Raw genomic sequence first — 17,186 nt, forward strand, 5'->3', positions numbered from 1 at the left:
GGCTTTTGAATAAAATCACTGTCAAATTTCAGTATCCTTTGCCACTATTGTCGGACTTGTTTGCCCGGATTAAGGGTGCCAAGTGGTTCACCAAGATAGATCTTCGTGGTGCGTACAACCTTGTGCGCATTAAGCAGGGAGATGAATGGAAAACTGCGTTCAATACGCCCGAAGGTCATTTTGAGTACTTGGTGATGCCTTTTGGGCTTTCTAATGCCCCCTCAGTGTTTCAGTCCTTTATGCATGACATTTTCCGGAAGTATCTGGATAAATTTATGATTGTTTATCTGGATGATATTCTGGTTTTCTCTGATGATTGGGATTCTCATGTAAAGCAGGTCAGGATGGTGTTTCAGGTTTTGCGTGATAATGCTTTGTTTGTGAAGGGCTCAAAGTGTCTCTTTGGAGTGCAGAAGGTTTCCTTTTTGGGTTTTATTTTCGCCCCTTCTACTGTGGAGATGGACCCAGTCAAGGTCCGAGCTATTCATGATTGGGCTCAACCCACGTCCGTTAAGAGTCTTCAGAAGTTCTTGGGTTTTGCTAATTTCTACCGTCGTTTTATTGCTAATTTTTCTAGCATTGTAAAACCTTTGACGGATATGACCAAGAAAGGTTCTGATGTTGCTAATTGGGCTCCTGCGGCCGTGGAGGCTTTCCGGGAGCTGAAGCGCCGGTTTACTTCGGCGCCTGTTTTGTGCCAGCCTGATGTCTCACTTCCCTTTCAGGTTGAAGTAGACGCTTCTGAGATCAGTGCAGGGGCTGTTTTGTCGCAGAAAGGCTCTGGTTGCTCTGTGATGAGACCATGTGCTTTTTTTCTAGGAAGTTTTCGCCTGCTGAGCGGAACTATGATGTTGGTAATCGGGAGTTGTTGGCTATGAAGTGGGCATTTGAGGAGTGGCGTCATTGGCTCGAGGGAGCTAAGCATCGTGTGGTGGTCTTGACTGATCATAAAAATCTGATGTACCTCGAGTCCGCTAAGCGCCTGAATCCTAGACAGGCTCGTTGGTCGTTGTTTTTCTCCCGTTTTGACTTTGTGGTCTCGTACCTGCCTGGTTCAAAGAATGTGAAGGCTGATGCTCTTTCTAGGAGTTTTGTGCCTGACTCTCCTGGAGTCGCAGAGCCAGCGAGTATTCTTAAAGAGGGAGTAATCTTGTCGGCCATTTCTCCTGATTTGCGACGTGTGTTGCAGAGATTTCAGGCTGGTAGACCTGACTCTTGCCCACCTGACAGACTGTTTGTTCCTGATAAATGGACCAGTAGAGTTATTTCCGAGGTTCATTCCTCAGTGTTGGCAGGGCATCCTGGGATTTTTGGTACCAGAGATTTGGTGGCTAGGTCCTTTTGGTGGCCGTCCCTGTCGTGGGATGTGCGATCTTTTGTGCAGTCCTGTGGGATTTGTGCTCGGGCTAAGCCTTGCTGTTCTCGTGCCAGCGGGTTACTTTTGCCCTTGCCAGTCCCGAAGAGGCCTTGGACGCACATTTCCATGGATTTCATTTCAGATCTTCCGGTGTCTCAAGGAATGTCTGTCATCTGGGTGGTCTGTGATCGTTTTTCCAAGATGGTCCATTTGGTGCCCTTGCCTAAGTTGCCTTCCTCTTCCGATTTGGTTCCTTTGTTCTTTCAGAATGTGGTTCGTTTGCACGGCATTCCTGAGAATATCGTGTCTGACAGAGGATCCCAGTTTGTGTCCAGATTCTGGCGATCCTTTTGTGCTAGGATGGGCATCGATTTGTCATTTTCATCTGCCTTTCATCCTCAGACTAATGGCCAAACGGAGCGAACTAATCAGACGCTGGAGGCTTATTTGAGATGTTTTGTTTCTGCGGATCAGGATGATTGGGTGACTTTTTTGCCATTGGCTGAGTTTGCCCTTAATAATCGGGCAAGTTCCGCTACTTTGGTTTCGCCATTTTTCTGCAACTCTGGTTTTCATCCGCGGTTTTCCTCGGGTCATGTTGAACCTTCTGACTGTCCTGGGGTGGATTCCGTGGTTTAAGCCTCGCTTTATTGGTCCTTATAAAATTTTGGAAGTCCTTAATCCGGTGTCATTTCGTTTGGATCTTCCGGTGTCGTTTGCCATTCACAATGTGTTCCATAGGTCTTTGTTACGGCGGTACGTGGTTCCTATGGTTCCTGCTGTTGAGCCTCCTGCTCTGGTGTTGGTTGAGGGCGAGTTGGAGTATGTAGTGGAGAAGATCTTGGACTCTCGTCTCTCTAGACGGAGGCTTCAGTATCTGGTCAAATGGAAGGGCTATGGTCAGGAGGACAATTCCTGGGTGGTTGCCTCTGATGTTCATGCGGCCGATTTGGTTCGTGCCTTTCACGCTGCTCATCCTGATCGCCCTGGTGGTCTTGGTGAGGGTTCGGTGACCCCTCCTTAAAGGGGGGGTACTGTTGTGAACTATAGTTCTTGGCTCCCTCTTGTGGTCATTAGCGGTATGGCACTTGGAGTGTCTTTCCCCAGGTTGGCACTCACCTGCTTCGTTTGGCCTGGGTGTGCCTATATAAACTTCCTGGAGACTCTGTATTGTGCCTGGATTCGGTGTTATCAGACCATGTCTGTTTTCTCCTTTCTCCTGGTCTCCTGATTTTGCAAGATAAGCTAAGTCCTGCTTTCTTATTTTTGTGCATTTGAATTTTCCTTATTTTGTTCCAGCTTTGTTTAAAATGTGATTCCTGATTTTGCTGGAAGCTCTAGGGGGGCTGTTATTCTCCCCCCACACCGTTAGTCGGTGCGGGGGTTCTTGGATATTCAGCGTGGATATTTTGTAGGGTTTTTTGCTGACCGTATAAGTCATCTTTCTATTTTCTGCTATTAGTCAGTGGGCCTCTCTTTGCTAAATCTAGTTCATTCTTACGTTTGTCATTTCTTCTTACCTCACCGTTATTATTTGTGGGGGGCTTGTATTTAACTTTGGGGTCTTTTCTCTTGAGGCAAGAGAGGTCTTATTTTCTCTGAAAGGGTTAGTTAGTTCTCCGGCTGGCGCGAGACGTCTAGAACCAACGTAGGTACGTTCCCCGGCTGCTGCTAGTTGTTTGTGCTAGGATCAGGTATACGGTCAGCCTAGTTACCACTTCCCTATGAGCTGGTTTTTTGTGTTTGCAGACTTAGCTGGTACTCCTGAGATCCTCTGCCATTAGGATCATAACAGGGGGCGGGATTGTGTGTGGTAATGTGGTGGGGGGCGGGATTATGTGTGGTAATGTGAGGGGGCGGGATTATGTGTGGTGATGTGGTGGGGGGCGGGATTATGTGTGGCAATGTGGTGGGGGGTGGGATTATGTGTGGTAATGTGGTGGGGGGGTGGGATTATGTGTGGTAATGGGGTGGGGCGAGATTGTGTGTGATAATGGGGTGGGGGGTGGGATTATGTGTGGTAATGTGGTGGGGGCGAGATTATGTGTTATAATGTGGTGGGGGGCAGGATTATATGTGGTAATGTGGTGGGGGCGGGATTGTGTGTGATAATGGGGTGGGGGGCAGGATTATGTGCGGTGATGTGGTGGGGGCGGAGCTACAGTGCAGGGGGCGGGATTAGCGAGTAATCACGATGCCTGTTATATATATAGATTTCTCTGCTGCGCTTATTGATGCCCCTTTCCTTCACAGTTCTTTCTGCATTTCAAAAAGTTTACATAGAAATTCAAGTTGTGCAAAAATACGATGACATTTCAAACTATTTCACTCCAGAATTCTGGAAACATCTATTTTATGTGATGGGGTCAAAGTGTTTTTTCCCAACATTATAAATGATCCCTTACCCAAGAGATAAGTGGTAGCTTACAGTTCCCAAAAACAGGGTTTTGAAATGCTGCAGTGGAATAGTAGTGGAAGCGTTTTCTATGGGGTATGAGCTTCGGACAAAGCATTTCAGAGCCCAATTCTAGAAATCGATGAGGTCCGTGTTTTGTTTTTACGTGGGTTTATGTACTTTTCCTCCCTTTATTAGTGACAATAAGAAAAAGTGCGTGACACAAATCTTGCTAGTATGTAACTTTGCAGTGGCACAATAAAAAATATGTGAGCCATCGTAGATGATCAGTCATACTTTTGCTTGGGTTGCTTTTAATGGTTGGGGTCTGCACCTTGCACAGTGGCGGTCTTACTGTTTGCACTCGGGTTGCCGCCATGGAATCTTACTTCTGTTCATTAACTGTAATACATCTGCTTGTATTGCTGGGCACTGTGAGAATAGAGAATGTTGGTAAATCTGCCCGTTACACCCACACATTACATTTACTTCTCCAAAAGATTATGTGTAAATATATGGTAGGAAGTGAATGTGAAAGCAAAAGAAGAATCTATAAAAAGTGATATCTGGGCCATGTCGGAATGATATTTATTCCTGCGTTCCTCTCTATATATAGCTGGTGCTGCCCACTTTTGGGAAGTATTGATGGGGATTGCAATAACAAATTGAGAAGGATTTTATAGTTGCAGTAGTAATAGAACCCTTCACTAAATATTGTACTCAATTTTTCCTTAAAGGGGGAATCTATCATCTGAAAATGACCCATTGTTTAAATCAGGCTTTTGCATGTTATGCACTAAAAAAAATTACACATTTTTTCCTTATCACAATCTTTATTAACCCCTTCACCCCCAAGGGTGGTTTGCACGTTAATGACCAGACCAATTTTGACAATTCTGACTGTCCCTTTATGAGGTTATAACTCTGGAACGCTTCAACGGATCCTGGTGATTCTGACACTGTTTTCTCGTGACATATTGTACTTCATGATAGTGGTAAAATTTCTTTGATATTACCTGCGTTTATTTGTGAAAAAACAGAAATTTGGCGAAAATGTTGAAAATTTCGCAATTTTCCAAATTTGAATTTTTATGCAATTAAATCACAGTGATATGTCACACAAAATACTTAATAAGTAACATTTCCCACATGTCTACTTTACATCAGCACAATTTTGGAACCAAATTTTTTTTTGTTAGGGAGTTATAAGGGTTAAAAGTTGACCAGCAATTTCTCATTTTTACAACACCATTTTTTTTTAGGGACCACATCTCATTTGAAGTCATTTTGAGGGGTCTATATGATAGAAAATACCCGAGTGTGACACCATTCTAAAAACTGCACCCCTCAAGGTGCTCAAAACCACATTCAAGAAGTTTATTAACCCTTCAAGTGTTTCACAAGAATTTTTGGAATGTTTAAATAAAAATGAACATTAAACTTTTTTTGACACAAAATTTACTTCAGCTCCAATTTGTTTTATTTTACCAAGGGTAACAGGAGAAAATGGCCCCAAAAGATGTTGTACAATTTGTCCTAAACATTGAAACCCCCCACAAGTGACACCATTTTGGAAAGTAGACCCCCTAAGGAACTTATCTAGAGGAGTGGTGAGCACTTTGACCCACCAAGTGCTTCACAGAAGTGCTTCACATATGTTGGGCTAAACCACTGTTTGGGCGCATGGGAGAGCTCGGAAGGGAAAGAGCGCAGTTTGACTTTTCAATGCAAAATTGACAGGAATTGAGATGGGACGCCATGTTGCGTTTGGAGAGCCACTGATGTGCCTAAAAATTGAAACAGCCCCCCACAAGTGACACTATTTTGGAAAGTAGACCCCCTAAGGAACTTATCTAGATGTGTGGTGAGCACTTTGACCCAAGTGCTTCACAGAAGTTTATAATGCAGAACCGTAAAAATAAAAAATCATATTTTTTCACAAAAAATATCTTTTCATCCCCAATTTTTTATTTTCCCAAGGGTAAGAGAAGAAATTGGACCACAGAAGTTGTTGTACAATTTGTCCTGAGTACGCTCATACCCCATATGTAGGGGTAAACCACTGTTTGGGCGCATGGGAGAGCTCTGAAGGGAAGGAGCGCCGTTTGACTTTTCAATGGAAAATTGACAGGAATTGAGATGGGACGCCATGTTGCGTTTGGAGAGCCACTGATGTGCCTAAACATTGAAACCCCCCCACAAGTGACACCATTTTGGAAAGTAGACCCCCTAAGGAACTTATCTAGAGGTGTGGTGAGCATTTTGACCCACCTAGTGCTTTACAGAAGTTTATAATGCAGAGCCATAAAAATAAAACAAACATTTTTCCCACAAAAATTATTTTTTAGCCCCCAGTTTTGTATTTTCCCAAGGGTAACAGGAGAAATTGGACCGCAAAAGTTGTTGTCCAATTTGTCTTGAGTACGCTGATACCCCATATGTGGGGGGGAACCACCGTTTGGGCGCATGGTAGGGTTCGGAAGGGAAGGAGTGCCATTTGGAATGCAGACTTAGATGGAATGGTCTGCAGGCGTCACATTGCGTTTGCAGGGCCCCTAATGTACCTAGACAGTAAAATCCCCCACAAGTGACACCATTTTGGAAAGTAGACCCACTAAGGAACTTATCTAGATGTGTTGTGAGAGCTTTGAACCCCCAAGTGTTTCACTACAGTTTATAACGCAGAGCCGTGAAAATAAAAAATAAAAAATTTCCCCAAAAAATTATTTTTAGCCCCAGTTTTGTATTTTCCCAAGGGTAACAGGAGAAATTGGACCCCAAAAGTTGTTGTCCAATTTGTCTTGAGTACGCTGATACCCCATATGTGGGGGGGAACCACCGTTTGGGTGCATGAGAGGGCTCGGAAGGGAAGGAGCGCCATTTGGAATGCAGACTTAGATGGAATGATCTGCAGGCGTAAAATTGCGTTTGCAGAGCCCATAATGTACCTAAACAGTAGAAACCCCCCACAAATTACACCATTTTGGAAAGTAGACCCCCTAAGGAACTCATCTGGATGTGTTGTGAGAGCTTTGAACCCCCAAGTGTTTCACTACAGTTTATAACGCAGAGTGCAAATAAAAAATATTTTTTTTCCACAAAAATTATTTCTTAGCCCCCAGTTTTGTATTTTCCCAAGGGTAACAGGAGAAATTGGACCCCAAAAGTTGTTCTCCAATGTGTTCCGAGTACGCTGATACCCCATATGTTGGGATAAACCCCTGTTTGGGCGCAGGGGAGAGCTCGGAAGGGAAGGAGCACTGTTTTACTTTTTCAACGCAGAATTGGCTGGAATTGAGATCAGACGCCATGTTGCGTTTGGAGAGCCCCTGATGTGCCTAAACAGTGGAAACCCCCCAATTATAACTGAAACCCTAATCCAAACACACCCCTAACCCTAATCTCAACGGTAACCCTAACCACACCTCTAACCCAGACACACCCTATCCCTAATCCCAACCCTATTCACAACTGTAAATTTAATAAAAACCCTAACTTTAGCCCCAACCCTAACCCTAACTTTAGCCCCAACCCTAACTGTACCCTTAACCCTAGCCCCAACCCTAGCCCCAACCCTAGCCCCAACCCTAGCCCTAACCCTAGCCCTAGCCCTAGCCCTAACCCTAGCCCTAGCCCTAACCCTAGCCCTAACCCAAACCCTAGCCCTAACCCTAACCCTAGCCCTAGCCCTAACCCTAGCCCTATCCCTAGCCCTAACCGTAACCCTAATGGGAAAATGGAAATAAATACATTTTTTAATTTTTTTAATTTTTCCCTAACTTAGCGGGTGATGAAGGGGGGTTTGATTTACTTTTATAGCGGGTTTTTTAGTGGATTTTTATGATTGGCAGCCGTCACACACTGAAAGATGCTTTTTATTGCAAAAAATATGCGTTACCACATTTTGAGAGCTATAATTTTTCCATATTTGAGTCCACAGAGTCATGTGAGGTCTTGTTTTTTGCGGGACGAGTTGACATTTTTATTGGTAACATGTTCGGGCACGGGAGATTTTTTGATCGCTTTTTATTCCGATTTTTGTGAGGCAAAATGACCAAAAACCAGCTATTCATGAATTTCTTTTGGGGGAGGCATTTATACCATTCCGCGTTTGGTAAAATGGATAAAGCAGTTTTATTCTTCGGGTCAGTACGATTACAGCGATACCTTATTTATATAATTTTTCTATGTTTTGGCGCTTTTATACGATAAAAACTATTTTATAGAAAAAATAATTATTTTGGCATCGCTTTATTCTGAGGACTATAACTTTTTTATTTTTTCGCTGATGATGCTGTATCATGGCTCGTTCTTTGCGGGACAAGATGTTGTTTTCAGCGGTACCATGGTTATTTATATCCGTCTTTTTGATCGCGTGTTATTCCACTTTTTGTTTGGCGGTATAAGAATAAGGCGTTGTTTTTTGCCCCCTTTTTCTTTTTTTTTTTTTTACGGTGTTCACTGAAGTGGTTAACTAGTGATATAGTTTTATCGGTGGGGTCGTTACGGACGTGGCGATACTAAATATGTGTACTTTTATTGTTTGATTTTTTTTAATTTAGATAAAGAAATGTATTTATGGGAATAATATATTTTTTTTTTTCTTTATTTAGGAATTTTTTTTTCTTTTTTTTTTTACACATGTGGAATTTTTTTTTTAACTTTTTTACTTTGTCCCAGGGGGGGACATCACAAATCGCTGATCTGACAGTTTGCACAGCACTCTGTCAGATTGGCGATCTGAGTTCCAGTGCTGCAGGCTTACCAGAGCCTGGTCTGCACCCGGAAGTACTCCCTGCAGGACCCGGATGCAGCCCCGCGGCCATTTTGGATCCGGGGCCTGCAGGGATAGGAGGTAAGAGACGCTTGGAGCAACGCGATCACATCGCGTTGCTCCGGGGGTCTCAGGGAAGCCCGCAGGGAGCCCCCTCCCTGCGCGATGCTTCCCTGTACCGCCGGCACACTGCGATCATGTTTGATTGCGGTGTGCCGGAGGTTAATGTGCCGGGGGGCGGTCCGTGACCGCTCCTGGCACATAGTGCCGGATGTCAGCTGCGATAGGCAGCTGACACCCGGCCACGATCTGCCGCGCTCCCCCTGTGAGCGCGGCCGATCGCGCTGGACGTACTATTCCGTCCTTGGGAATTAGGGCCCACCCCAGATGGACGGAATAGTATGTCCAGTGGCAGAAAGGGGTTAAGAAGTAGTAATTTTACAATTTTCACAATGGCCACTAAGGCTTTTTGGGCAAAATTTCCGATCATTTCTGTAAGAGTTTTCAACAGGCTCCTTATCATCAAAGGCAGGATTACAATGACTGATAATACCTCTATACACATCTGATAACACATTATCCTCCCTTCACAATAACCTTTGCACATGCTCATTAGACACATTAATGCAAAAGTAGGGTCAGGGCAGATAATGTGCATGTGTTGTTTCCTGAAACAATAGGAAATTAGAGTCTAAAAAAAGCCACAGTGGCCAGTGTGAAAATTACAAGATTTCTAGTTTTCATTTTTAATACAGATTGTGATATGAATAAAAACATTGCCCAAAATAAAAAATAATACTTTTTTTATCCTTTTAATTTTGATATCCCCTAAAACAGGCCTTGGATGAGACAGGAGAAGGAACTTCCTGTGAAAGTGATCTGAAGACATATTAAAGAGGTTAACCGGTACTTTAACATTGATGGTCTACCCTTAAGATAGGTCATCTATGTCTGATCAGTGGGGGTTGGGCATAGTGTGACTCACCTGATCAGCTGTTCCTGGTGTCGGAAGCAGCCGGAACTGCTCAGTTACAGAGCTGAAGTGCGCAGCTGCATCGATGGAATAGTGGAAACAGCTGGTCACCGAACATCCGTCCCCTATTTATTTGAATAGTGGATGTGCAGTATCTGGTTGCGGCCACTATAGAGTTGGGACATCAATGTTAAAGTATCGGACAACCTCTCTAATTATCACTATTGGATAAAGTAATTTTGCACTGTTTGCCTTCTACAGCCTGTGTGTTACACTGTCGGTTACTGGCTGCAGAATGAGCTAACCCTTAACAAGCATCCATCCATGAGATCAGCATCGGACTGGAGTACCTGGGGCCCACCAGAGAGAAGTCATTCTTGGGGCCCACCATGCAGTTATATAGAAATAGTATAATACACTGTGTTCCAAATTATTATGCAAATTGGATTTGTGTCATATAGATTTAATTGTTTTGTTTTTCAAATAAACTCGTGGATGGTATTGTGTCTCAGGGCTCAATGTATCGCTGAAATCAATCTTAAACACATGTGATAATTAGTTTTCCAGGTGATTCTAATTAAAGGAAAACTACTTAAAAATGATGTTCCACATTATTAAGCAGGTCACAGTTTTCAAGTAACATGGGAAAGAAAAAGGATCTCTCTGCTGCTGAAAAGCATCAAATAGTGCAATGCCTTGGTGAAGGGATGAAAACATTAGAAATTTCCCGAAAACGTAAGCGTGATCATCGTACTGTTAAGAGATTTGTGGCTGTATCTGAGCACAAATGTGCTTGTGCTGATAAAGGCATAATGAGGAAGATTTCTGCCAGGCAAGTTCATCGGATTAAGAGAGCAGCTGCTAAAAAGCCATTACAGAGCAGCAAACAGTTATTTGAAGCTGCTGGTGCGTCTGGAGTCCCTCGAACCTCAAGGTGTAGGCTCCTTCAAAGGCTTACTGTGGTGCATAAACCTACTAATCGGCCACCTTTAAACAGTGTTCACAAGAAGAAATGGTTGTATTGGGCCCACACATACATGAAGACTAATTTCCAAACAGTCTTGTTTACTAATAAGTGTTGAGCAACCCTGGATGGTCCAGATGGAGTAGTGGATGGTTGGTGGATGGCCACCATGTCCCAACAAAGCTGCAACGTCAGCAAGGAGGTGGAGAAGTCATGTTTTGGTCCGGAATCATGGAGAAACAGCTGGTGGGGCCCTTTAAGGTTCCTGAAGGTGTGAAAATGACCTCTGCAAAGTATTTGGAGTTTCTGACTGACAACTTTCCTCCATGGTATAAAAAGCAGAAACGTGCCTTCAGGAGCAAAATCATCTTCATGCTGACAATGCACCATCTCATTCTGCAAAGAAAACCTCTGGGTCATTGGCTGCTATGGGCATAAAAGGAGATAAACTCATGGTGTGGCCACCATCTTCCCCTGACCTCAACCCTATAGAGAACCTTTGGAGTATCATCAAGCAGAAGATCTATGAGGGTGGGAGGCAGTTCACATCAAAACAGCAGCTCTGGGAGGCGATTCTGACTTCAAGAAATACAAGCAGAAACTCTCCAAAAACTCACAAGTTCAATGGATGCAAGAATTGTGAAAGTGATATCAAAGAAGGGTTCCTATGTTAACATGTAACTTGGCCTGTTAGGATGTTTTGGAGTTAAATAGCTTTCTTGTTCAGTGAATGTGACCTCCTAATGCTACAAATTCCACAAATTAGCATTTTCAGTTCTTTAAAACATATCAAATGTTTAGAAATTCTACTGTGCGTAATAATTTGGAACAGTGCATTTTGAGTTTTTATTCATTTTGGAGATTATACTGTTATCATTGGGAGGTTTCTTCAATAAAATTCGATGTATAATCTAACGGGTGATGACTTTTATTAGACTGACTGTCATTTGCACCAACCATTTAGTAAAATCTGATAAAAATGTAATTTGCATAATAATTTGGAACATAGTGTATATACTACACAAGGGACACATCCGCTATATATTACACCACACGGGACACATCCTCTATATCATACCTCCCAACTTTTGAAGATGGGAAAGAGGGACAAAGTTTGCGGCGCGCAAAGCGCGCCGCCGTAAGTTTTAGGCCACGCCTCTGACCTCTCCCATTCATAATTAGTCACACCCATATCCACGTCCCAACCACACCCATTTAGCACTGCTAATCATACTGTTTCATATACAATAATTATAAACAAAAAAATATGGCCACATAGTGCCCCATACTGTATAATGAACACACATGATGCTCCATACTGTATAATGACCGCACATGATGCTGCATACTGTATAATGGCCGCACATGGCGCTCCATACTGTATAATGGCCACCACACATGATGCTCCATACTGTATAATGAACACACATGACTCTCCATACTGTATAATGGCCGCACATGACGCTCCATACTGTATAATGAACACACATGATGCTGCATACTGTATAATGGCCGCACATGATGCTCCATACTGTATAATGGCCACATGATGCTCCATACTGTATAATGACCGCACATGATGCTCCATACTGTATAATGACCACACATGATGCTACATACTGTATAATGGCTGCACATGATGCTCCATACTGTATAATGGCTGCACATGATGCTCCATACTGTATAATGACCGCACATGATGCTCCATACTGTATAATGGCCGCACATGATGCTCCATACTGTATAATGACTGCACATGATGCTACATACTGTATAATGACCGCACATGATGCTACATACTGTATAATGGCCACACAGTTCTCCATACTGTATAATGATGCCACATGATGCTTAATACTGCATAATGACCCCCCTCCTGTATTATGCATGGCTCATATTCCCCCCTCCTGTATGTATGGCTCATATTCCCCCCCCGCCGAATGCATGGCTCATATTCCACCCCTCCTGAATGCATGGCTCATATTCCCCCCCCCCGAATGCATGGCTCATATTCCACCCTTCCGTGCGGCCATGCCGACATCCGCTCTGTCCTCACCGGCGCGGCACCTTCTTCCTGCGAGAGCGGTCAGGTGATATCGCTAATTAAACGTCATAAATATGTGTGCATATTCATGATCTTAATGAGCGGTACCACGTGACCGCTCATTCAGGACGAGCTGCAGACGCCGAGACAGGCATCGCTGGAGAAAGGTGAGTATCGTCTTCAAGGAAGGAGGGTGGGTGGGAGCGGTGAGAGGCGGCCGGCCGGGGGGGGCCCTGGAGCAGTGGGGGCCCCAGTCAGTGCCTGGGCCCACCGGAGAATCCTCCGGTTCTCCGGTGGGCCAGCCCGAGCCTGCATGAGATCTTTCTTACTTTCCAATAGGAGCATTTATAACTGCAATATTTGTCTGAGCTCCTCTCCACATACAAATCAAAGTTGGATTTGCAGAGAAACAAAGAGCCTAAAAAGTGAAATGCATGCTCAATTGGGTTGAGATCAGGTGACTGACTTGGCCATTCAAGAATATTCCACTTCTTTGCTTTAATAAACTCCTGGGTTGCTTTGGCTTCATGTTTTGGGTCATTGTCCATCTGTAGTATGAAACGACGACCAATCAGTTTGGCTGCGTTTGGCTGGATCTGAGCACACAGTATGGCGGCTCTGAAGACCTCAGAATTCATTCGGCTGCTTCTGTCCTGTGTCACATCATCAATAAACACTAGTGACCCAGTGCCACTGGCAGCCATGCATGCCCAAGCCATCACACTGCCTCCGCCGTGGTTTACAGATGAGGTGGTATGCTTTGGATCATGAGCTGTACCACGCCTTCGCCATACTTTTCTCTTTCCATCATTCTGGTAGAGGTTGATCTTGGTTTCATCTGTCCAAAGAATGTTCTTCCAGAACTGTGCTGGCTTTTATAGATGTTTTTTAGCAAAGTCCAGTCTAGCCTTTTTCTTCTTGATGCTTATGAGTGGCTTGCACCGTGCAGTGAACCCTCTGTATTTACTTTCATGCAGTCTTCTCTTTATGGTAGATTTGGATATTGATACGCCGACCTCCTGGAGAGTGTTGGTCACTTGGTTGGCTGTTGTAAAGGGGTTTCTCTTCACCATGGAGATTATTCTGCGATCATCCACCCACCACTGTTGTCTTCCGTGGGCGCCCAGGTCTTTTTGCATTGAGTTCACCAGTGCTTTCTTTCTTTCTCAGGATGCACCAAACTGTATATTTTGCCACTCCTAATATTGTAGCAATTTCTCGGATGTTTTTTTTCTGTTTTCGTTGTTTCACCAGCATGGAGAGCTTCTTTGACCGCATGTTTACTTCACAGCAAAACCTTCCAAATGCAAGCACCACACCTCAAATCAACTCCAGGCCTTTTATCTGCTTAATTGAGAATGACATAACGAAGGGATTGCCCACACCTGTCCATGAAATAGCCTTGGAGTCAATTGTCCAATTACTTTTGGTCCCTTTAAAAACAGGGTAGCTCATGTTAAGGAGCTGAAACTCCTAAACCCTTCATCCAATTTTAATGTGGATACCCTCAAATGAAAGCTGAAAGTCTGAACTTCAACTGCATCTGAATTTTGCTTAAATTTAATTGTGGTAATGTCTACAACCAAAATTAGAAAAATGTTGTCTCTGTCCAAATATATATGGACTTAACTGTAAAAGGAATCTATACAAACTTTCTGCTTTTTACAATGGACCAATGGAACAATAACAATTTCAATAGCTAAAAAAAACTAATATAACAAAAAGTCACTTATACTAACTACTGCAGTCTCAGAATTATTCATGACTCCATGAAAAGCATACTTAGTAGAACACCTCTGGCTGTTATAACTTGCTACAAATATAATGCATAACCAGACACCAGCCAGACAAGAAGAATATTCATGGAATCATAGACTCACAGACTCACAGAATGTTAGAGTTGGAAGGGACCTCCAGAGTCATTGTGTCCAACTCCCTGATCAGGGACTCACTAAACAATCTCAGGCAGATGTCTGTCCAGCCTCTGTTTGAAGGCTTCCATTGAAGGAGAACTCACCACCTCTCGTGGCAGCCTGTTCCACTCATTGATCACCCTCACTGTCAAAACGTTTTTTTTCTAATATCTAATCTGTATCTTCTCCCTTTCAGTTTCATTCCATTACTTCTTGTGTTTCCGTGTTGCAAATGAGAATAAAGATAATCCTTCTACATTGTGACATCCCTTCAGATATTTGTAGACCTCTATTAAGTCTCCTCTTAGCCTTCTTTTTTGCAAGCTAAACATTCCCAGATCCTTTAACCGTTCCTTAGGACATAGTTTGCAGTCTGCTCACCATCCTGGTAGCTTTTCTCTGAACTTGCTCCAGTTTTTCAATGTATTTTTTAAAATGTGATGCCCAGAGCTGGACACAGTATTCCAGATGAAGCCTGACCAAGGAGGAGTAGAGGGGGATAATGATTTCACGTGATCTAGAATCTTTGCTTCTCTTAATACATCCTAGAACTGTTTGTCTTTTTTGCTGCTGCATCACACAGTTGACTCATGTGCAGCCTGTAATCTATTAGTATAGTCTTTTTCACACGTGCTGTTGCTTAGTTCTCTTCCTCCCATTCTATAGGTGTAATTTTTGTTTTTCTTGCCGAGATGTAGAATCTTGCATTTCTCCCTGTTAAATACCATTCTATTAGACGCTGCCCAAGCTTATCTAGATCTTTCTGAATCCTTTGTCTTCCCTAGTGTTCGCTATCCCTCCTAGCTTAGCATCGTCTGCAAATTTGATTAGTTTACCTTCAGTTCTGTTATCTAGATCATTTATAAAATTGTTGAACAATACTGGGGCCAGGACAGAGCCTTGTGGTACTCCACTTGAAACATTCTTCCGATTGGATAAGCAACCATTTATCACCGCTCTTTGAGTACGATCACTGAGCCAGTTATGAATCCACCTAACCGCAGTCTTGTCAATCCCATACTTGGTCAATAAGGATAGTATGAGATACTTTATCAAATGCTGTACTGAAGTTGAGATATACTATGTCTACCACGTTTCCCTGATCCACCCAGTCAGTGATTCCATCATAGAAGGAAATTAGACTTGTTTGCCAGATACCTATGCTGGCTCTGGTTAATTACTGCATTCTTGTCCAAGTACTTGCATACATGCTGTATAATATTAGTAACCTGGAGGCCATTGCCCATAAGAAATAGACTAAGATCTCTCAGGGATGCTACTAGATGCTGTTCTCTGGTTATGCATCATGTTTATGGCAAGTCATAACAGCTAGATGAGCTCTAATAAGTGCTGCAGACTCTTGTCATGATGGGGGTGAATGACTATGAGACTGCAGTAGTCAATAAAATTAGTATTTTGTGTAGAATTTTGAGAAACCGCTTGTTATATTTGTTGTCTTTAAAATGTTTTAGTTTCATTGGTTTATTTCAAACGGCAAAATGTTTATAAATGGGAGGAGGGGATTAATTTTTTTTTGCAACTGTATACTTGCTGATGTAATATAAAATATATGATTTCTTCCATGTGACAGGAATATGAAGGTCTGGAGCAAGAAAACTCTTCATTGAAAAAGGAGATTGGGAAACTCACCGATGAACTCAAACATTTAAGTCAGATTCTGAAGGACCATGAACAGATATGTCCGTATCTCCACTGCCCGGTGAACTTTGTGACCGTGCCTAGAGTGACAGATGCTGTGACCAGCTGCTTGCCCCGATGACCTCTCATCCATGTACCAAGACTATTCCTTCCTCGGAAATATTCCTTTGATGAGGTTCCCGTTATGGATTTAAGCTCCAGATTAGAAATACGCTGTGAAGGTTTCAGGATGTCGTGTGAATCCCTCCATGTTGTGGTGTAACATGGGACTTGTCCTCTGGATGATTACTACCGCCTAATTTATGTCTTTGTACTTAATAGTATTGTAATAAGTTAATATTCTGAATATATAATTGATCTAAAATTGACCTGAAAGTGAATCTCTTACTTTGAACATCATTTTTAGGTCCCTCTAATGTCCTTATAGAGGTATGATGAGATCTGGGTTTTTTTGCAACACCGAGCTGCATAGACAAAGCATCAAATGATAACAATGGCTTTGCCTGCATCCACTGCTGGGGGGCGGACTTCAGAGCTTAAAGGATTTGTCCATCTTTGGGGACATTTTTTTCATACTTAAATGCACGTATTTTTGGCAAAAAATCATTTTTGTAATTGGGCTTTTTTTTATTAATAATTTTGCACTGTTTGCCTTCTACAGCCTGTATGTTACACTGTTGGTTACTGGCTGCAGAATTAGCTAACCCTTAACAAGCATCCATCCGTGAGATCTTTCTTACTTTCCAATAGGAGCATTCATAAGTGCAATATTTGTCTGCGCTCCTCTCCACATACAAATCAAAGTTGGATTTGCAGAGAAACAAAGAGCCTAAAAAGTACAAACATTTTTAATAAAACTGAATTGCAAAAACAGTTTTTTAGTCCCAAATACATGCATTTAGGAAAAAATAATGAAAATTACTATTTTAGGACCATGTTCAATGCATAAGCAATAGTGGTGGGCGAACCCGAACAAGGATTTCAAACGGAAGTCCGTGTTACTGCTTTGGTTTGGCAGACCGAACAAAGCTTGTTGAAAAGCTGTAGGGCAGGTAATCAACAAACTTTTCTGGTGTGAGTTCTTCCAGCTCCTTCACTGCTGTAAAA

At 42.8% G+C, this 17,186-nt stretch overlaps 1 protein-coding gene across 2 annotated transcripts in view; it reads left to right on the forward strand.

Moving 5' to 3' along the window:
* BATF3 (basic leucine zipper ATF-like transcription factor 3) overlaps positions 1–16,417 on the forward strand; it is a 44,223-nt gene extending 27,806 nt beyond the window's left edge. For both annotated transcript variants that reach the window (XM_077292222.1, XM_077292223.1), the window contains exon 3: positions 16,012–16,417. In XM_077292222.1, the coding sequence (XP_077148337.1) occupies positions 16,012–16,200 (189 nt within the window). In that variant the 3' untranslated portion in view covers positions 16,201–16,417. The remainder of the gene's footprint in view (positions 1–16,011) is intronic.
* Positions 16,418–17,186: the final 769 nt, after the last annotated feature.

The sequence above is a fragment of the Ranitomeya variabilis genome, chromosome 2 (genome assembly GCF_051348905.1).
Source record: "Ranitomeya variabilis isolate aRanVar5 chromosome 2, aRanVar5.hap1, whole genome shotgun sequence".
Lineage (NCBI taxonomy): Eukaryota > Metazoa > Chordata > Amphibia > Anura > Dendrobatidae > Ranitomeya > Ranitomeya variabilis.